Raw genomic sequence first — 22,986 nt, 5'->3', positions numbered from 1 at the left:
GTTTCAGGAAGAGGAGGAAAGGGACTTTGAGGATTTTGAGGCAGAATATCTAGAGGAATACAAAGAGCGTGAGAATGACGACTTTGAGAGAGAGTTCGATGATTTTGAGGAAAACGTAGAGGACTATGAAGAGCGTGAGAATGATGAAGAATTTGAAAGAGATTTTGACGATTTTGAGGAAGAAAATGAAGAAAACTATGAAGAGCGTGAGGACGATGAATTTGAAAGAGATTTTGAGGATTTTGAGGAAGAAAATGAAGAGAACTATGAAGAGCGTGAGGACGACGAATATGAAAGAGAGTTCGATGACTTTGAGGAATACGTAGAGGACTATGAAGAGCGTGAGGCTGATGAATTTGAAAGAGATTTTGAGGATTTTGAGGAAGAAAATGAAGAGAACTATGAAGAGCGTGAGACTGATGAATTTGAAAGAGATTTTGAGGATTTTGAGGAGGAAAATGAAGAGAACTATGAAGAGCGTGAGGCTGACGAATTTGAAAGAGATTTTGAGGATTTTGAGGAAGAAAATGAAGAAAACTATGAAGAGCGTGAGGACGATGAATTTGAAAGAGAGTTCGATGACTTTGAGGAATACGTAGAGGACAATGAAGAGCGTGAGGCTGATGAATTTGAAAGAGATTTTGAGGATTTTGAGGAGGAAAATGAAGAAAACTATGAAGAACGTGAGACCGACGAATTTGAAAGAGATTTTGAGGACTTTGAGGAAGAAAATGAAGAGAACTATGAAGAGCGTGAGGACGATGAATTTGAAAGAGAGTTCGATGACTTTGAGGAATACGTAGAGGACTATGAAGAGCGTGAGGCTGATGAATTTGAAAGAGATTTTGACGATTTTGAGGAGGAAAATGAAGAAAACTATGAAGAGCGTGAGGCTGACGAATTTGAAAGAGATTTTGAGGATTTTGAGGAGGAAAATGAAGAGAACTATAAAGAGCGTGAGGCTGACGAATTTGAAAGAGATTTTGAGGATTTTGAGGAAGAAAATGAAGAGAACTATGAAGAGCGTGAGGCTGACGAATTTGAAAGAGATTTTGAGGATTTTGAGGAAGAAAATGAAGAGAACTATGAAGAGCGTGAGGACGATGAATTTGAAAGAGAGTTCGATGACTTTGAGGATTACGTAGAGGACTATGAAGAGCGTGAGGCTGATGAATTTGAAAGAGATTTTGAGGATTTTGAGGAAGAAAATGAAGAAAACTATGAAGAGCGTGAGACCGACGAATTTGAAAGAGATTTTGACGACTTTGAGGAGGAAAATGAAGAGAACTATGAAGAGCGTGAGAACGATGAATTTGAAAGAGAGTTCGATGACTTTGAGGAATACGTAGAGGACTATGAAGAGCGTGAGGCTGATGAATTTGAAAGAGATTTTGAGGATTTTGAGGAGGAAAATGAAGAAAATTATGAAGAGCGTGAGGCTGACGAATTTGAAAGAGATTTTGAGGATTTTGAGGAAGAAAACCTAGAGGAATATGAAGCGCGTGAGGATGAGGAAGAATATGAAAGAGATTTTGAGGATTTTGAGGAAGAAAATGAAGAGAACTATGAAGAGCGTGAGGACGACGAATATGAAAGAGATTTTGAGGAAGAAAATGTAGAAGAATTGAACCAGCGTCAAAACAATGAAGACGTTGTTGAGGGCAATAAAGACAGTAGGGCTTTGGCTGATTTAGACCAGGAAACGAGCAATGAAGAAGTTGAGAGAAATAGTAAGAATTTTGAGAAAGAAAATCTAGACGAACGGGAAGAAAATGAAGAATTGGAGGGAGAATATAAAAATAGAAATGAGAACGGCGTTGAAAGGGCAGGAGAAAATTTACCCGGCGAGGCAAATGAGCTAAAGGATGTTAACTATGTAGCAGATTTCTTGAGGTGGCTCACAGAAAGGGAAGCTATGAATGACTCCGGATAATCCGAAGTGATCTGACGTCGAGATATCAAATGGGTGTTATTGCACTGCTAACCAAATGTTGGTTTTTTTTAAAGGGATATCAGTTTTATTCCATTGTCCACGAGATTCTGCAACTTGTAGGCTTTGTCATGTTTGTACAGGATAAATACATTTCCCTATGAAGCACTAGTATAATAATCATAATTCGAGTCAAAGTTGACAACAACCTTTCCAAGTATGATATCTCCAAGGAAAGTATAATGTGAACCAGTGAACACATATCTTAGCGTATAGTTCAGTGGAAGGAAATATTGCGTCATGCATTATATGCCCTTCCTAAACTTAGACGAAGCAAAAAATAACGTTCCTATCATCGAGTAAAGTAATAGAAATTACACAACTGTGCTATTGTATTTAGATTATCTAATCGAGATATAACATTACATGGATATCAAGTTTGATATTATTATGTACAAAACCAAGAGTACATTTGTTTAGGCATGATCGCATGCATATCATTACTATCATTGCTAAACATTATCTAAGATGTGTGCTTCTGACTTTGTCCAGTAATTGCTCCTTTTGGTTCTTCGTTCTCATACTTTCTTGACATTTGTGTTCTGCAAGATCATGGTTTGCCAGTGAGATACCGACAATGCTCAGCTCGCACCTCGCAGCAAACTGATGGAAGGAAAAAAAAATAACCCATTCATTCCGTGAAAGCTACCTTTTCATTATACTAAAAACGTTACACAACCGGTTCTTGTATGCAACGGATTAACCCCAAACAAGTTACGGGTCAATTTGCTGTACAAATTCTAGAGTTTTCTGGTCGTGACTGAATTGGTAATTAATCTGATTACTTACTGCGTACCTGATATCGGAGAGAGAAATAATATGGAATTTATTTTCCCTTATCTCCACAGAGTCAGAATATGAATTACAGTGGATCTGCTATTTGACAAAATAAAAAAAACTTGAGCCTTCCCAAGTGCATTGTTAATCAACCGCTCTGTAAAGAATTTAGTCGTCGAGTGGCAATTCTCCCAACCAAATGGAAAATGCATGCTATTAATCAAAATACTGCTCAAATTCATGGCGAGTTTTCTGAGTCCCGAAGAAATAATGAAGGAATGAATAATCGGGGGAAATATTTCGAAAGACAAAGCATCAGACCGAAGCCGCAATGCTGTTTCTGGTTGTTGGTGAGTTACGAAACGATATATCAATGGCAAATTCTAGACCAAGAATACTTTGATTTGACTCGTAAATATCACTATTGATCGAAGTTCTTAAGTTGCTCATTAAAATTTTTACTTGTTGTTTCATTTATATTTAAATTTCAACGAAGAATATAAATGTACAAGCCGTCATTGAAAAACAAGAAAATATTAAGATTCGATGTATATCGCGAAATATTGTAAAATCTAGAACCTTAATTAGTGACCTTTTGTAATTCCCAACCGAGTAAGAATATGCACGTAAATGAATTGATATAGTTTAAAAAACAACAACAAGTATTTTCACTTTCCAAAGAAATAATTGCAATTCAACTATGGGGGGATATGTAGCGGAAGACAAAGCATGAAGAGGTTAGATGCACGATTATACAAAATGTTGTTTGTAATGTTGAAGATGAACGGGAATCTAAATATAAGGAGAGCATGTAATATGCACTCCCCTCAAAGCCATTAAGAATAAAAGTACAGAGAAAACATGTAACGATGTACACCAGAGAGAGAGAGAGAGAGAGAGAGAGAGGGAAAAAAAACAAACAAACGTGATGTTGCTGCTATATCCGCAAAGTTCAACTACTTGGATACAGTGCACATCTCATTCATATTGTACCTGTAGCATTTGGAAAGTCGGCTAATGTCAGCTCGTTCTGTTATCTCCCTGGAATACATGAAATAAATATGAATCCTGCATAAATCTGCAATTGGAGAGTATGTATTTGTTTCAATTTTATCAAGTGATTTTTTTTTGTCTTAATCCCTGCACTCCACTGTCCCCTGAACTCCTATCTGTTATCCTTTTGCGATAGTGTCTCAGTCAATGAACTTTTTATTTCTTTCATCTAATGTGTAAATCTACAGAGAAATAAGTTTTAATAAGGCAAGGCAAAATGGATTAAAATTTGCAACGAGTAAAAAAAAATACTTCAACAAATAACATTGGGCCCGTCTTAACTCTTCCTTTCAAGCGCAAAATACCGCTCAAGGCTGCTAAGTGCTGTTTTTCTTTTTTTTTTTCACGTCTGCCTTTGTGTGTGTGTGTATGTGTATGTGTGTTTGCGTCTCTTACGAGAAATATTTATCGCGGATGAAGTAAACAGCCGCGGAAAGAAAGTAAAAGAAATTACGAAGGTAATCCTATAACAAATACTTTTTCCACATAACAAGAAGGTCGACAAAGGACTTAGAAAAAGATTAATTCGACATCATTAAGAATAAACAACAATACAATAACCTTCTTGACAACTAATGTAAGAAAAACGACGAAAAACAACCAAACTTAACGAAAAAAAACACCTGTGCCTGTGTGGTTGCTTCTCATTGTATTTTCCACAATAATTGAGCTTCTTGAACATCTATTCCGATTCATAGGCCTAACATGAGATCAAAAAAAGTGATACAAATACATAATTTATTAGTTACATCTTTAGACACACACACTCCCACACTCAGAGTTTTATCGCAAAACGAGCTAAACCCATTCTTATTATGTTGGGACATTTGTGATTAAAGCTGTAAAAAAAACAAAAACAGAAAATAATGATAAGATACAGAATATTTTAATCATACCTTCGGCAGTATTCCATGTTATGTCATGTCACGATTAAGGTGTGACTGGAAAGGTTAGATTGTGCTCTATCTGATGATGAACTTAACTTCGAAATGTTTTAAAACGGTGCTTGATTTGGCAATAAAACTGTATAATAAACAGTGTACAGTGTGATGATCTATACCAATGATATGAATGGTATCTTTAAATGGTACTTATTGTGTTTTAATACCGAATCTTTAGCCCGTTTTAGTTCACCTTTTTCAAAGCAGATTTTCTGGCAGCATCCGCATCTCATTTCGCTTTTTTTGTATTTCATATGATAAAAACAGTAAAGTCCATCACAGTTAGGATAAACGCATGGTGTATATGTGCGTGTTCATGTACGGGCAATGCATGATACGTGTACGTATTGTGTTGCGTTTCAACTCTTTGGAATAACTGGGATTATAGAAAGTGCACACAAACGAATAGAATCATGATATACTACAAGCATTCGACCCTTTTGCACGTCTTCGTCAGGACTTCGGACGGAAACATAAAAAAGCAACCCATTTGCAAACACATGAACAGAATAAGGAAAACAAAAACAGAAATGAAAGAAAGGCAAGGGAAAAGTAAACACCAGTTTACTTTTCAAGCCACTTTTTCTTATTCTTCATCTCTATCTCGCCGTAATTTAGAACCTCATTAATTTGAATCAAAGCCGTTGTTGATTACAGGAAGCGCACATATGCTCCACACCTTTGTTTCTATTCCTTCTTACTTTCCACTTTTTCTTCTTAGATTTGCCTTTCTCTCTCAGGAAGCAAAGTCCTTATCCATTTATATATCTTACTTTGGTTTACACAAATAATTGTTTGTCTTTTTAAATGTTTAGTTTGCATTTTATATTATTATGCAAAGTTTATTGATATGAACGCATTTCTTTTATATGGTACCCCGTGGAAAAAAAAACAATGCCCGCTAACATGGTAACATCCATCCTGTGAAAATTCTACAAACAAACTTGTTTTTTTTAATGAATTTAAACATTTTTTATATTATTTAAGAACTATCAATTTTTATGACCTTGTTTACTCTACTTATGATTATGATTTTCCCTTGAGGAAGCATGACTGTCAAAAGGCCAGGATTTCAGCAGAGCTGTACCCTTTAAACCATTAAAGGACTGCTTTTGATAATAAAAAAAAAAATGATAGATGGATATCACAGTGCTTGTCGCTGTGTTTGTATTTATTTAAAGAACTATCACATTCTACGCCCTTAAGTTTAAAAGGATCCAACAGGTGTATTTGTGCTTAATTGCTTATTCATTAAATGAAAAATGAAATGTTACTTGCTGACGGAACAAACAGTGCACAACAGAAGCCATTACAGTCCTGAAACAAGTTTTATGGTGTAAATCAGAGCATTGTATTTTCGAAGTGTTTGCTAATACATCCCCGGGAAGGCCGATTTTATCACTTTACTGATAATCTATAATGATAAAGTTCGCATGTATAGTTCTTTATGATTACACACACATACACACGTAAGGGAAAACGAATTCGTTTGTTTCTTTTCCGCTTGTTTGTTTGCTTGTTTGTTTTTTGTTAGATTTTATGGCGTAATAACTTTCTTATTAATATGCCAGTATACAATCATGTGATGTGATGTGACCCCTGTGCTTTTCATAATGTATACATTGTCGCATTATGTGCATTTTGATGGTTCCAACTGGCTTGGCGTGCATTGTTATTCTAAGCTGCTTATCAAGCAGGGAGGTATGGAGGTCATCTCCGGTTGGGCGAGCTATCGTCTTTCTTTTCACTTCAGACATGCCGGTTATTTGACTACCCTTACAGAGGCCCTTCTGGAGCTATTTCGTGATTTTATAAACAATCTGCCAATCTATTCCTATAGAAAGAGGATTTCAAACACTTACTTTATTTTCATTGCAAACCTGTGGGATTCTTTTATCGATGTACTGTTCCGCGCTCTTTTTGCCATACCGTTTAAATTGTGCTTATGCGCTGGAATTAAATAAAGTAGAAAGTATAGCATGAAATTAAGTTCAGCTAATGCTACATTTTGTCATCAATACTCCTGTTGAACGAGATAGATTTCATATACTTCAATGTTTTCACATCACTCATTTTCATCATTCTTACATTGAAAAACGAAAATGTAGAAATTGCAGCCAAAATTTAAAAAAAAAATAAATGAAACAAATTCAAATAACAGAAACGTGGACCAAATAAATTATCAATCGCATTATGAGATATGTATCTGCCACTGTCGTGGTAAAGGAATAGCTCAAGATATTAGAGGTAAATTTGAAATAAAAGTTCGAATTGTTCATGTAACTTTACTTTCATCTTTTGGTTCTTCAATTCAATCTGCTAATGCGCATTGGAAACTCATGTGATCTCTATAACATTTTTACACCATAAATTGAGGTGATCACAGTTGGGCAACCCTGTAAGCCTGTAATGTATGGTGTCCTTCTAAAAAATATGAAGCAATAATAATGTGCACAAAAACATGTCTGAAGACGATGGTTTTATTTGTGATGAATTGTGTGTATTTGTGTTGTATTTGAAGGGCACAGTTGGGAAACCCTGTAAGCCTGTATACATGTATGGTGTCCTTCTAAAAAAATATGAAGCAATAATATGTGCACAACAACATGTCTGAAGACGATGGTTTTATTTGTGATGAATTGTGTGTATTTGTGTTGTATTTGAAGGGAATGACACTTCTGTTATCTTTTAATAAGGATTAGAAGAATAGACGTGTAGGGATATGATAAGAGTCACTATACATGCAGAAGACCAATGCCAATCTGGTCCGACGATACTTTATTTGATATCTTCTATGAGGCACAACACAGTGTTACATGGTAGGCTTTAAAAGAAAACAAAATTCAAACCAGTCTGCGGTCAGAAATGAAGTGTGTTTAAATAATATACTAACTTGTAGGATGATATAATTGTGATCATCTCTCAGGAATTGATTACTTTTGGATTATATCGCTTGATTTGAACTATCCTGTTTTTATGATGGGTTTATCAAATATACTTTTTTTTTCACAAGTGCAAGCAATACATAATCAAATTCCATACACTTCTTTCCATCAGTCTGACAAGATAAACATTTCATCTTTTTCAGTTTAGTTTATTTCACTCCGATTTGATTCAGTTCAATCATATCCAACTCAATTCAATTAAATTAGTTGAATTCGATAACTGTCTGCAGGAACTAAACGCCCTTTGCAAGAAGTACTTTCAGAATGCGAATCCCTCGGAGAACGATTTAACAATATTCATATGATTAAGATTTGATTGAGTTACCCTGTCTCCATGTTGATTAGTCATTACGTTGAGTCTGTGTGTTGGTGATATTTTCAAAATCATGTTATAATACAAATGGATTAAAACTCCATCAATCTTTGTGCGCATTCAAATCATAGACATTATGTTATGATAATGGCCAGAATTTCTGGAGAACTGGATAGGGTCATCAGCAATCAAATCAGCAACCAATTTTCTGTGTACTATATACTCTTCACAGAAACAGAGTGAGCCCTATCAGGAAGGTTAGTCTCTAAAAAAAAATCGAGTGAAAATATTCACTCTTGCTGGAGTGAATACAAAAAAGAGTGAAGTTAGAGGGAAATTGGAGTGAATTTTGAGTGAAAATGTTCATTTTCAGTCTTTTTGGAGTGACCTCAGGGGTCACTCCAAAATCTTCGAGTGATTCCTGTAGTCACTCCAAAATTCACTCCAATTTCATACTAACGTTACTCTTTTCTTGTGACAAATAAAGACAGAATAAACTGACCAGAAAGAATATAAATTATTAGTGGAAAAGTGAGCAAAGAAAATGGGATTCCATCGGGATTCGAACCCGAGACCTCCGGATTGCTAGACCGGTGCTCTACCGACTGAGCTATAGAAAGCCCTAGTGCAGTGTTCGTCCCAGAAACCCTTAATTCTCAATGCTCGGGTGGTCAGAAGCTATAGCAGTGTGTTAGTGTGTGACACACACGCACACACTTGAACCTGGCATAAACCCGAAGGATAATTCAACTTGGGGATAAATGCGAGGGATCACCGAAGTGATGCAGCTTTTTGAGTTTGTAACAAATAAAGACAGAATAAACTGACCAGAAAGAATATAAATTATTAGTGGAAAAGTGAGCAAAGAAAATGGGATTCCATCGGGATTCGAACCCGAGACCTCCGGATTGCTAGACCGGTGCTCTACCGACTGAGCTATAGAAAGCCCTAGTGCAGTGTTCGTCCCAGAAACCCTTAATTCTCAATGCTCGGGTGGTCAGAAGCTATAGCAGTGTGTTAGTGTGTGACACACACGCACACACTTGAACCTGGCATAAACCCGAAGGATAATTCAACTTGGGGATAAATGCGAGGGATCACCGAAGTGATGCAGCTTTTTGAGTTTGTAACAAATAAAGACAGAATAAACTGACCAGAAAGAATATAAATTATTAGTGGAAAAGTGAGCAAAGAAAATGGGATTCCATCGGGATTCGAACCCGAGACCTCCGGATTGCTAGACCGGTGCTCTACCGACTGAGCTATAGAAAGCCCTAGTGCAGTGTTCGTCCCAGAAACCCTTAATTCTCAATGCTCGGGTGGTCAGAAGCTATAGCAGTGTGTTAGTGTGTGACACACACGCACACACTTGAACCTGGCATAAACCCGAAGGATAATTCAACTTGGGGATAAATGCGAGGGATCACCGAAGTGATGCAGCTTTTTGAGTTTGTAACAAATAAAGACAGAATAAACTGACCAGAAAGAATATAAATTATTAGTGGAAAAGTGAGCAAAGAAAATGGGATTCCATCGGGATTCGAACCCGAGACCTCCGGATTGCTAGACCGGTGCTCTACCGACTGAGCTATAGAAAGCCCTAGTGCAGTGTTCGTCCCAGAAACCCTTAATTCTCAATGCTCGGGTGGTCAGAAGCTATAGCAGTGTGTTAGTGTGTGACACACACGCACACACTTGAACCTGGCATAAACCCGAAGGATAATTCAACTTGGGGATAAATGCGAGGGATCACCGAAGTGATGCAGCTTTTTGAGTTTGTAACAAATAAAGACAGAATAAACTGACCAGAAAGAATATAAATTATTAGTGGAAAAGTGAGCAAAGAAAATGGGATTCCATCGGGATTCGAACCCGAGACCTCCGGATTGCTAGACCGGTGCTCTACCGACTGAGCTATAGAAAGCCCTAGTGCAGTGTTCGTCCCAGAAACCCTTAATTCTCAATGCTCGGGTGGTCAGAAGCTATAGCAGTGTGTTAGTGTGTGACACACACGCACACACTTGAACCTGGCATAAACCCGAAGGATAATTCAACTTGGGGATAAATGCGAGGGATCACCGAAGTGATGCAGCTTTTTGAGTTTGTAACAAATAAAGACAGAATAAACTGACCAGAAAGAATATAAATTATTAGTGGAAAAGTGAGCAAAGAAAATGGGATTCCATCGGGATTCGAACCCGAGACCTCCGGATTGCTAGACCGGTGCTCTACCGACTGAGCTATAGAAAGCCCTAGTGCAGTGTTCGTCCCAGAAACCCTTAATTCTCAATGCTCGGGTGGTCAGAAGCTATAGCAGTGTGTTAGTGTGTGACACACACGCACACACTTGAACCTGGCATAAACCCGAAGGATAATTCAACTTGGGGATAAATGCGAGGGATCACCGAAGTGATGCAGCTTTTTGAGTTTGTAACAAATAAAGACAGAATAAACTGACCAGAAAGAATATAAATTATTAGTGGAAAAGTGAGCAAAGAAAATGGGATTCCATCGGGATTCGAACCCGAGACCTCCGGATTGCTAGACCGGTGCTCTACCGACTGAGCTATAGAAAGCCCTAGTGCAGTGTTCGTCCCAGAAACCCTTAATTCTCAATGCTCGGGTGGTCAGAAGCTATAGCAGTGTGTTGGTGTGTGACACACACGCACACACTTGAACCTGGCATAAACCCGAAGGATAATTCAACTTGGGGATAAATGCGAGGGATCACCGAAGTGATGCAGCTTTTTGAGTTTGTAACAAATAAAGACAGAATAAACTGACCAGAAAGAATATAAATTATTAGTGGAAAAGTGAGCAAAGAAAATGGGATTCCATCGGGATTCGATATTCTTTCTGGTCAGTTTATTCTGTCTTTATTTGTTACAAACTCAAAAAGCTGCATCACTTCGGTGATCCCTCGCATTTATCCCCAAGTTGAATTATCCTTCGGGTTTATGCCAGGTTCAAGTGTGTGCGTGTGTGTCACACACTAACACACTGCTATAGCTTCTGACCACCCGAGCATTGAGAATTAAGGGTTTCTGGGACGAACACTGCACTAGGGCTTTCTATAGCTCAGTCGGTAGAGCACCGGTCTAGCAATCCGGAGGTCTCGGGTTCGAATCCCGATGGAATCCCATTTTCTTTGCTCACTTTTCCACTAATAATTTATATTCTTTCTGGTCAGTTTATTCTGTCTTTATTTGTTACAAACTCAAAAAGCTGCATCACTTCGGTGATCCCTCGCATTTATCCCCAAGTTGAATTATCCTTCGGGTTTATGCCAGGTTCAAGTGTGTGCGTGTGTGTCACACACTAACACACTGCTATAGCTTCTGACCACCCGAGCATTGAGAATTAAGGGTTTCTGGGACGAACACTGCACTAGGGCTTTCTATAGCTCAGTCGGTAGAGCACCGGTCTAGCAATCCGGAGGTCTCGGGTTCGAATCCCGATGGAATCCCATTTTCTTTGCTCACTTTTCCACTAATAATTTATATTCTTTCTGGTCAGTTTATTCTGTCTTTATTTGTTACAAACTCAAAAAGCTGCATCACTTCGGTGATCCCTCGCATTTATCCCCAAGTTGAATTATCCTTCGGGTTTATGCCAGGTTCAAGTGTGTGCGTGTGTGTCACACACTAACACACTGCTATAGCTTCTGACCACCCGAGCATTGAGAATTAAGGGTTTCTGGGACGAACACTGCACTAGGGCTTTCTATAGCTCAGTCGGTAGAGCACCGGTCTAGCAATCCGGAGGTCTCGGGTTCGAATCCCGATGGAATCCCATTTTCTTTGCTCACTTTTCCACTAATAATTTATATTCTTTCTGGTCAGTTTATTCTGTCTTTATTTGTTACAAACTCAAAAAGCTGCATCACTTCGGTGATCCCTCGCATTTATCCCCAAGTTGAATTATCCTTCGGGTTTATGCCAGGTTCAAGTGTGTGCGTGTGTGTCACACACTAACACACTGCTATAGCTTCTGACCACCCGAGCATTGAGAATTAAGGGTTTCTGGGACGAACACTGCACTAGGGCTTTCTATAGCTCAGTCGGTAGAGCACCGGTCTAGCAATCCGGAGGTCTCGGGTTCGAATCCCGATGGAATCCCATTTTCTTTGCTCACTTTTCCACTAATCTTTTCTTGTGTGTGTGTATTTACTCCTGCAAGAGTGAGTATTTTCACTCGATTTTTTTTTACACAGTACTGCTGAACCAATCCACTATGAACGACTTTCATAATACAAATAAAACCAAAAAAAGGGGGGGGGGGGACTGTACATTTCCGACTGAGGTGAGGATTGCCGATTCAACTTGAAACATTTTGCCAGCTATTTAGAAACCAGTCTATGAAATGTTACAGAGCATGTAATTCTAAGGGGAATCAACAGTTTATTTGATAAAAATTGATTTTGAAATGACTGAGACATTTAAAAACATGGTAAAACAAACTGACAAAGAGATCCTAATAAAAGTCTAGGCCTGTCAGTTATATCTCATCCATTTCAAGGCCAATTTTCATCAAATAAACGTTGGAAGTCCTTCTTGAAATTACTAGTACATGTTCTTTCATATTGTATAAGAGGTTTCTCATCATCTCACAAAAATTGTAATAAACCTGACGATAGGTCTCGACCAAAACTATACAATACCTTTAATAACGATCGTACCTAAAGGTATTATACAACAACTAAACCCCACCCCTCCCCTCAAAAAAAAAAACAACAACAAACAAACAAACAAACATAATGCAAAATCACACACAAATTAACAGTAACTTCGCTTGAAAAAGTTATGACAAAACTATGAAATTTCTGGTGCCTTAAAACGATTTAGGTGAACATCTGACGAGATTTCGTTGGCTAAAGGTAAAAAGAAAAACATATATTCAATGAAAATCCTGTACATATAAACAACTGGAGGGCCTCTCATGATACGTCTTGAATAGCTTATGACGACCCACACACAAATGTTCTTGACATAATTTCAATGCACAAACTTAATACATTTGCGAATAACAAATCCATTTTGTGTATAAATTCAATCAAACACAGTCGAATCCAAAATATTCTCATGACTAGATGTGGCAACTTATGAGTAGCAACCAATAGTTAAAAATTATCACGACACCAAGCTTTGAAACTGCTTTGGTTGCTGCAATTAAGGCTGCAACTGAGCAAGAAATAATGTTTCTTTGAGTAGGATCATAAATGTATGTAATGGTTCTACACCACTGACAACTTATTGTTATGTTTCAGGAGAAGTATGAACCGTTATTCACATCAGGACCAAATTGTAATTTTTTCCCTCCCATTTCTTCACCATCTTGCATATTTTCTGAGTCTTTCCAATATAATAAGAAAGTTTCAAAACATCTTCGGGCGAAAATGGCACATTGAGAAGATAAGCCCCCTATCATGACATGACTTTTAAAAAAAATTAAAGAAATTAGATTACACATTTTGATAAGGGATACAAAAGACCAAGAATCGAGACAAAATCTTATTTAATATTTCAGGAAAGCCTTTTTTCCAAGAACTCGAATATGAAATCAAATCGTATAGTGCGTTCATGTTGTTTAAGCAGTATGGTGAAAAACTATAAGTAACGAGAAACAGAATACCAGTATTCCCCCCCCCCAAAAAAAAAAATAAATAAAAATAATAATAATAATAAAAATAGAAATAAAATAAAATAAAATAAATAATAAGGAAAAGGATTGAGGTGTCATAATGAAAGGTTGAACGGCTGGTAATTTCGACTTTGATACAAGGTCGTTATCTTCATCAATTTCTCATTTCTAGATTTAAACGAGAGTCTGTGCTTTGTATTTTCCAATTTCAAACGCATCGTGCACGGATTTGTTTTTGTTTGTCTGTTTTCACGTACAGTGTTTACGTTTGCTTGAGGTAGATCATTAGCTGAAGTGTCTACAGCTTGCAGAGCAATAAGTGAATGTGGTTTTCACTTGATTGATTGATCTATATAAGTATGAGTACAAGATACAGTAGTTGTTAGTTTCGTTGACAGGGAAGTCGTAACAATCCTCTCGGGGTACAGGCATTTACTGGCAACCATTGCGAGGTCTTTCCAGGTTGAAGCTCGGAGTCCTTTCTATTGCCTGTAGAAGTCCGAACCGGACGTCGTCTTCGGATTCGTACTCGGGTAGACCCATGGAGATGAAGCCTGGGCAGGTCATGGCGACTGGACCGATCTCCGAGGGATCGGCACCGTCGTTATTCTTTCTTGTGTCATAACGTCGGATGGTAAAATCGAGAGACCGGAAGCCACCGATGGGTAGGTGATCAGCCCCAGTCAAGAACTCTGTGCCATATGACATGAGACATAGAGTTGGTGGGGACTTTTTGTCATTTGAAACAGAATAAAGGTTTTCCACATACACTGTAATACCATTTTATCTGAATAGAAAACATAATTACCTACAATTGTTTTGTATAATTATTATGTGACCGTGCATCACAAAACGAACAAAACGTCCCACCTCTTGACTCAAACAAGGTGAAAGGGGTTACCCAAGTCAATCTCAAAAAGTTTTTCATAGTTTTTGAAAGAGTCATCCTAATATAATCATCTTCAGTCATCTTCTACAATATTCTCAAGTTTGGGATTATAAAATGAATGGGAAAATGTGTTTCAGCAGTTTTTCTTCAACCCCATTCTTGTAAAGTAGTGATATAAAGTATGTCTTGGAGGCCCTTTTTCATTTCTTGAAAATCTTTGCACATACTGACTCTTCACTTTCAACTCATTGGCCCGAATTCACGAAGGTGGTACAAAATGAAACTATGGTATAAACCGTGGACAAAAACCATGAAGCACCAAGTGTCGTATGGAATATTTCGTTACGAAATCAGTAATTTCGTTGATGAAATGATTATTTTGTAACGAAATGACAACATTTTTTAACTAAATGAACATTTCGTAACGAAATATTCCATGCAACACTTGGCGCTCATGGTTTTTGTCCATGGTTTAAACCATGGTTTCATTTGAACCACCTTTGTGAATTCGCGCCCAATAGTTTTTGAAAGAATATTGCTACTGCTTTGAAATTTGGCAGTAATTATGGACAGTATGTGTTAAGAGAGCGTGCTTCATTTCAGTTCAATCTCATAATCTCTTTATTGTTGTCGCCGCAGTGGTTTACGTCCTTTTTTTCCCATTCATCGCAGAGCTAATGTCGTTTGGTAAAGATTAAAGTGCTTGTCAATGATTAGTCCCTTTGCTTCAGAGCCTCTTTTCTCAGTTCACACTTTCCCAGAGTGTGCGCATGCTATCCAATGTCTTGTTAGGTTAGGAGAGTGCATTTGAATTGAACTATATAGTATTTTAAAGCTTAGAGTCTGCTCTTTAAGAATCTGCCCTTAACTAAACATCCATGTTTAGCAACTTTTTGATGGTTTTGTGATGCATGGTCACATTAATATGGTAAGTCTATTACGAGACGTGTATTCGGTCTTTAGTGGGCTGCATTTGCTTTTTCTTGAAATACAGTGACCACCATGAAGATATTACAATATTGAGCTTTCCAGTTGTTTACACGTGTGATCCTATACACGCTGCGGTTAAGAACGAGTACGCTAGCTTTTGGCCGCTTAACGAGTACGCTAGCTTTTGGCCGCTTAATAAATGTTGCACTGTCATTAATGCCTTTGGATGTACACGAACAAACAAGAGCGGAATGACGAGTGGGAAAATGCTTCTCCCTCTCTCAATGTTCGTCATCCAGTCTGGAGGGATAAGGAAGATGGAGATCATTAACGCTGTCCGTGCCCGGCGCTCCGGCAGCTCTTACTGTAGAGACATCAAACCGTTGGTGCCGCTCTCCACCCACGCAATGCAAACACTTGGTCATACTCGTCTTGGTTATTGCAGCAGTGCACCTTCACATAATGATCGCAGCTGTTACTTTAAGTTACATTTAAATTTCATTTTCCCAAATATCTGCAAAATAAGACCTTTGGTGTGTTTGGGAAAGTCAGAAATTTGTCATGCCAGCTATATAAGAAGTCCTAACCTTACATATTATTAACCATTAATCTCCTTAAACATAAGGGTTTCTTATTTTATTTAAATTTGCGAACCAGCAACAAATTCATGGAATTAAGACATAATTCATCATAATAATGAAGTAGTATACGTACGTTTATGTTTATCATGAATATTATGTAAACATCAAAAACATTCACATGGATTATTCACGCACCAACAAACACACGAGTTATACATATGTGATCGATATCGTATATGGTGTATACACACACACACACACTCACACACACACACGCATTATATGTATATATATATATATATATATATATATATATATATAATGGTGTTCGTGCGTGCGCGCGCGCGCGTGTGTGTGTGTTTGAATTACTGGCGTAATGGATAATAGACATGAGAAAGAAACCCAAAGTTTCTTACTGAGAAAGAGTTTCTTCCTGTCCTCATCAAACTCATGGAACACACTCCAGAATAGTCGGATGACCGGGTGGTCCGCACGGTATGGCAACTTGTAGAGCGTGCTCTGGGTATTGTGTAATGATGATAAAGATAAAAGTTCATCCTTCAGACACACATGACATACGAATCAAATCTTTCAATGGTGATCAGTTGGTTAAGTCGGGGATTTGACGGACTGCATAGAAACTACATTAAGGCATTATAACAAGTGAATCTTTGTTGTCCTTCGAACAATACATTAGGGAGCTTTGGATTTTTCATGAAGTGGACGTTTAAAGGGAAAACAAACAACTGTTGGATCTAGAACATATTCAAGGCGCATCAGAGAGCTATACATGACGTAGTGATCATATGGGGGTGCCATTTTTATATTAAGTCCTCGCTACTCTAAAACTATTTTGCAAAACGACGCAGTGAGAAAGGAGAACGCCCAACGCATTCGTCGTCTTAGACGTCCTCGTCTCAAATATCTAAAGCTATCGAATGACGATGGCATGGCAACATACGTTTTCAAAGGACCTCCAGTCAAATTCTTCTCCCATGATCACGTCTCGTAACTCCTCGGGTCTGAGCTTGAAGAAGAGTTCTGGCTTCGGTATTCTGTTGAAGCCAAGATGGAAGGCGACGAACTGTTGAATTGCGAGCTGATGGATGGATTTCCTGTCAATGTACTCCTGCCTGGTTTTTTGAAGAGCGATCATGAATGCATACAGATATTAAGAATGATATGATTTTACTGGAATCTTTGAATGATATAGCATTTTATCTATTTCAACATACAGAATACAATGTAACATGGCATTTTGTGACGCTCTATATCGTTATAACTTGTTAAAGAGTCAACCAGAAAAATCACTCTTTGCGACTGTTACAAACCTCCAACGTATCGCATTATTCTCTCAAAGGTTTGTTGTACATCTTGACAGTGTGAGATGACAGCACTGTTTTACATGATTGTAAAAAAAAAAAACCGAATTAAACTTCAGCATTTTCACTTGAAAAATTACTCTTTCCCCCCGACAGCAGGGCTCACATCTTTCTTCAACTAATTACTAAATTGCCATACCCAATCTTTATGACAATCCTTTGAGCTATTTTCTAAATACTATTAGAATTTTATTATAACCTTTGGCCCAATACAGAATCATACTGCATTACTAGTTTATTGGGTGTTTGCACTGAGTAATTTTCAAGGTGTGGAGGAAATAGTGTATTTTCAGCATTAAAAAATAGATGTTTGGACCTTGGACCTTGGAAATGTGCACCTAAATATTGATAGGCCAAATATATTATACATAAACACGACAATAAGTGTCATTTGAATAGCTCAAATGGATAAGTTTTTCATTTCTTTTTTCATTTCACACATGCATGTTCACATGCATGTTTTTTTTTTTATTTTCATTTTAATACATATTGGTTCTTAAAAGAACTTCATGGAAATGGAAATTGAGGGGCTGCTAAAAAGCGAACTTGTAGATTGCAGTCCCCTCACTTACGTTACATTACTACAATACATTAATTATATATGACTTTATAACACAATACAATGATACATCAAGTTACTATAATGCTGTCCACAAAAAAAAAAAAAAAAAAAACGATTACGGACGGAAGAACGGAATGAGGGACAGAGAGACTGACGGGCGGATGAACGGACGACCAAAAACATAACGCCTCCGGCGACACTTCATGGCGGAGGCATAAATTTCTACATTCGTACGTGCACGTATACGGAAAGCGGAGAAATTGTTTCTTATTCAGTGTGTAAGGGAGTAATGTAGAAATGCACGGGAAGTCTCTCACTTCAATATGGATGCATCGCGCTGACAGATTCTCTCCCTGATTTTCGATTGTCCTGTCATGAGCGATAAAACGTTGACCTCAAACTTCAGAATGTCCGCAAAAAAACCCTCCAAAATCTCATGATTCGGCTCTGTCCTTAGTATAGGGGCGGAATCTGATTAATTGTTCGTGAATGATATAAAATAGCTCGGATACTGTGACTTACAGGTTGTCTTGTGTGACAGCAATGTTCTCCCCGTCTGGCTGTAGTCCATCGAAGCTGAGCTCAAGCCCTTCGAGCTTCTCTGCCGAGCACTTTCTATAACCTTCCAGTTTGCCAAATAGCTTTGGGTCTAGGCTTCGAAGATCTTCGTATGCGATAGGTCTTCATGGTAAGAGGCAACATATCATATTTCAAGGTACAAACATAAGCAAAGGTTAATTTCATATCAAGATCAGACTTATAGATAGGCCTATATAGTTCTATCTCTCCGCCACTGTGAGCGGACTTTTGAAAAAGATGCAGGGATTGGGCTCAGTCGGTAGCGCGTCTGCATCCGGATCCGAACAACCCTGGTTGCATTACCGCCTCAACTGAGCAATATTGTGTGATATCATCCTTCCCCACAATGGTAAGAGGCATAACACTCTGTTCAAATTAAAGTTTGAACTAAAGTTTGAATTGAATTTAATTGATTTGTGTGAGAGAGTCACAATCGTGCACGTAAAAGATCTCCTTTCATTCACTCATCGTAAAGAGCATGGTGCATAACCCGGTGAAATGTCCCTCCAGACATCCAACTTGACCCTTTGGAGACCAGTTAGTTCAGTTAATGTGGGCTATCGAGCCATCTTCTCATAATCTCGTTACACACAGCCAACAGATATACGATTTTGACAATAACATACCCATATACCGGATTTCTAGGTATTACCAGTTAGGAGTCATCTAAATTACAGGTCAAACTTTCGATATGTTCTCAAGCGTTGAACCAAATCGAAGCCTGAAGAGTATTGATACTATGAATGTAACTAACATGGATATCAACAACGGGGAAACCAAACCTACTTTGGGTTCAGGAGTTTTTCGTACAGCAAAAGAGGGAATGGAAGAGTGACAACCGTGGCGTTGTGCAGACATAGGAAAAAGAGGAATCCGATCTTTTCTAAAGTCTGGAAGTCCTTATTTTCCTATGAATGGAAAAAAAAGGCAAAAAGCAATATTTCAAATTATGTAAATTATAATTATTTAAACGTGTTTATCTATCCTTTTTACATCAACAGATTAGACGTTATTTATGAAACAGGTGAAAAAAAATCAGCTTTCCCATCGTTTCGAGAGAGTCACTACCTATTTAGTATATCATGATCTCATGATCATTTAACATATGGAACTAAAAGTTTTTTGTTGTATACATGCATTTACTGCGTATTTACATACTACCGAACTAATACAAACATTGTACATAACATATTGACGATTTTAGCCAACACGTCTTATTAGTTTCTGTACATACACACAACCCCCCTCCCCCCCCCCCCCAAAAAAAAAAAAAAGAAAGAAAGAGGAAGACATTGTAATGCATTATCTGAAGCGTTCAAATTTCGGTGCAATCATGAAAAGTTGTTGAACGCTAATTATGGCTTTAAAAATAATGGCATAGTATCACCGTATTACACACACACACACGCACATACACAAACAGTTAGGCTGACATACCGCATTGAACCACATGTGAGACGACATGCTCTTCTCATCCATCCGCCTGAAGAATGACAGCTTGTTTGTGTCCATTACCTCTCTGAAGAACTCATGGAAGAATTCCTACAAAAAAACAACATCAACAGCAACATGAATAATAAGTTCAAATTGATCGTCAGATGTTCATCAGACAGTTGTTCATCAGGGGCAAAATGGGATGTTCGTTGTATCTTTTTTGTTTTGTTGTTGATCGGTAAATATATGTGATGAATTATAAATTTGTAACGATGTATGTGATCACTGTATTGTGAGTATAAATTATGCATAAAGGATTGTGTATAATGAAAATTGTATTCATTTGTATGTATACACGTACACGAATATACGTACGTATTCATGTATGTATGCAGATATCCCCGTGTGTACGCCCATATGCTAACAAGAAGCATTTCCTAAATGGACAATATATGAATCTGAATCTAAGTTTATATTGTGTGGCTGCCATTGAGGCAATGATTTTCATCCCATCATAACTAGTTATGTCATAAAAGTCTCTCGAAATATGATAATACTGTATTTAACTTTATTTTTCTCTCATTCATTATCATCGTAAGGAAGGATTGTGATGATTACATCTTGACATTGTAAAGTTCCTATTATGAAAAATATAAAGTAGACTACACAAGGTATATTAACCGACTGTAAACGATTTAATAAAGTTGTCCAATACCATCCCCATCAAGCTTCTTTCTCCCCAAGAAAAAAAAAAGACATTAAGAACAAGGCAATTTGTATAGATACATACCAACGGATATTCCTCGAATGCAAATATAATTTCACTCAATATTCAGCTTTATTGTGTAAGTTAGCAAACCTGTCCCAAACGTTGCTGTGATATAGGAGTATTTTTCTTTATAGTGTGTATGTAGTGGTAACCTAATCTTTAACACCGTTTTGGTAATGTTTGTGTAATGACGACATCCGGGACCTTTGTAGGGCCTCCCAGGTCCGTTGCATACTCGTCCTTGAATTGAACTTCCAACGGTTTCAGCCATGTCGCTGGTCCCTCGCTCCAGTACCGATCGACATTATCCATAGCAGACTGTATGATACCCGATCCGCGCCGGATGTCCACGAACTTCATCACGGGAGAGTGCAAATCTCGGAAAAGGGGAATCCCCAAATGTGGAAATGCCTGCGAAATGTAGTTCCGGTTCAACTTCAAGAAATTCTGGAAGTTGATTTCATAACTGCGGCAGTGCTATATGAAGAAAAAAAACCCACACATACACACAACAAAAACCAAAACACCAGTAAATCAGACAATGTAACATCGACCACCCATTATCGTCAGACACACAAGACGCGTTCGTTTGTTTGTATGTATAATAGAAAAATGGCAGCTGTTTGAATAATTACACCCAGTTGGAACTACATCTCTTCCACCTCCGTGGGCATACTCGTCACAAAGGCATCCAGAGAGGTATCGACTTGCTGGAGTTGAACGTTATACCGATGAGAGTATTACAATGCTTCGGATATGCGCCCGAATAATTTACTTTACCATGTTTACGTTTAATCTGCTGACGGGCAAAACTATTCTAGCAGGACTGTGCTAGCGGTGGTTTAATTTGAATGCACCAAGGCAGGCAGCGAACAGATCGACTCAATCGAGCCAATCTTCTTTCCCCATGCTACTGGGTCTTTTAAACCGAGGGAGCGTGGGGCGATTCACCCCTGACACCGGGGTATTAAATTCAAAACTATGAATAGCACCTGTTAGCCAATATTCAAGGAAGCCTATAGGCCTAACGGTAGCAGCCGACTCCGGTCGAGATTCTTGGGCCGTGCTGTACTAGTTTAGAGATCTGTCATAAAGTTTATACAAATCTGTTCGAAGGGGGATTCTCAAATATCATGCAAGCCGGCCTTTCCAATCCATGGCGTCTTTAATGGTGCATTAAATGGTAAACTTTCTTGGCCAGAAACATAATTTTGGAACCACGTTTTGTAGTTTACATAACTTTTTTTCTGTAAGTGGTAATCGAGATAAACATTGATTTGATACGTGGTTTTGAAATGTAATGTGGAGGTGAGTTTCTAAACCGTATTTTACTCGAAGCAATGTTTAGAAAGTCTTATTATTACAACCGGGTTCTCAAGCACGGTTTACTCTTGTAAATGGCGTCACAGTTCCGCGCGCCCTGTTTAACCCACGATTGCCAAGGGAAAAGCTGCGCATAATAAACAAAATGCACAATGGCACAGTCCGAGCGAGCCGAGCCAAATACCCCCTCTGGATGAACTTTTACGAAGTCTTGTCTGTGAAGAAAAAAAAAAAGGTTTGAAGTAATTCTCGGTAGGCAGCACATAAAATTAATGATACCAAGAGACCAGTAAATGTTTCATGCGAATCGGCAAAAGGGTTGAAATCGTAATTTCTATGCTTTCCCCATACTGCAATATCAGTCACAAGCACTTTATGCAAATTACGTGATGTGGTGAAAATGTTATCGTGAACCTTATACATTAACTAACACTTGCACTATCTTCGGTAGTTTTCCTTCTTCTTTCCTTATTCAACTGGGTCAAAAAGAAAAATAAATAGCATGGTTCGCATTCATGTGATGTATAGTGATTTCGTAACAATGACTTAAACAAAAGGACACTGTTCTAGTTGATGGTTTATTCAGAAAGAATGGTTAGAATTATAGAACAGTAATTTCTTCGTCCAAACTAATAGTACAGTAGCTACAAAATTGCACAGTTCACTGTGATGGTATCATGACGGTTTTGTCTTCTTCTTATTTAGAAGACATTTTTTTTTTGTGCAACAAGTAGAGCTAAATGTTTTATTTCATGTATTAATTCGCAGTCGCAGTCGTAATCGTCTACTGTAGCAAGATATTTGGACGGAAGTTTACAATTATTATAGTATTAGTGAAATGAGGGCAGTTTCAGTATGACTGTTACTCGATAAGTCAC

General features: G+C 37.9%; 1 protein-coding gene across 1 annotated transcript in view; it reads right to left on the bottom strand.

Moving 5' to 3' along the window:
* Positions 1-12,171: 12,171 nt before the first annotated feature.
* LOC139723856 (probable E3 ubiquitin-protein ligase HERC6) overlaps positions 12,172-22,986 on the bottom strand; it is a 32,339-nt gene continuing 21,524 nt past the window's right edge. The window contains exons 8-14 of the mRNA XM_071635062.1: positions 20,990-21,262; positions 20,020-20,124; positions 19,369-19,490; positions 18,526-18,684; positions 17,021-17,192; positions 16,476-16,578; positions 12,172-14,351 (exon numbers count right to left, since the gene is read on the bottom strand). Coding sequence (XP_071491163.1) covers positions 14,092-14,351; positions 16,476-16,578; positions 17,021-17,192; positions 18,526-18,684; positions 19,369-19,490; positions 20,020-20,124; positions 20,990-21,262 — 1,194 coding nt within the window. The 3' untranslated portion in view covers positions 12,172-14,091. The remainder of the gene's footprint in view (positions 14,352-16,475; positions 16,579-17,020; positions 17,193-18,525; positions 18,685-19,368; positions 19,491-20,019; positions 20,125-20,989; positions 21,263-22,986) is intronic.

Source organism: Diadema antillarum, unplaced genomic scaffold, assembly GCF_040938485.1.
Source record: "Diadema antillarum isolate AM-2024a unplaced genomic scaffold, OU_Dant_1.0 scf00000201, whole genome shotgun sequence".
In the NCBI taxonomy this organism is placed as follows: Eukaryota; Metazoa; Echinodermata; class Echinoidea; order Diadematoida; family Diadematidae; genus Diadema; species Diadema antillarum.
The sequence above is the reverse complement of the archived record's forward strand: the minus strand, read 5'-3'. Positions and strand labels throughout refer to the sequence as shown.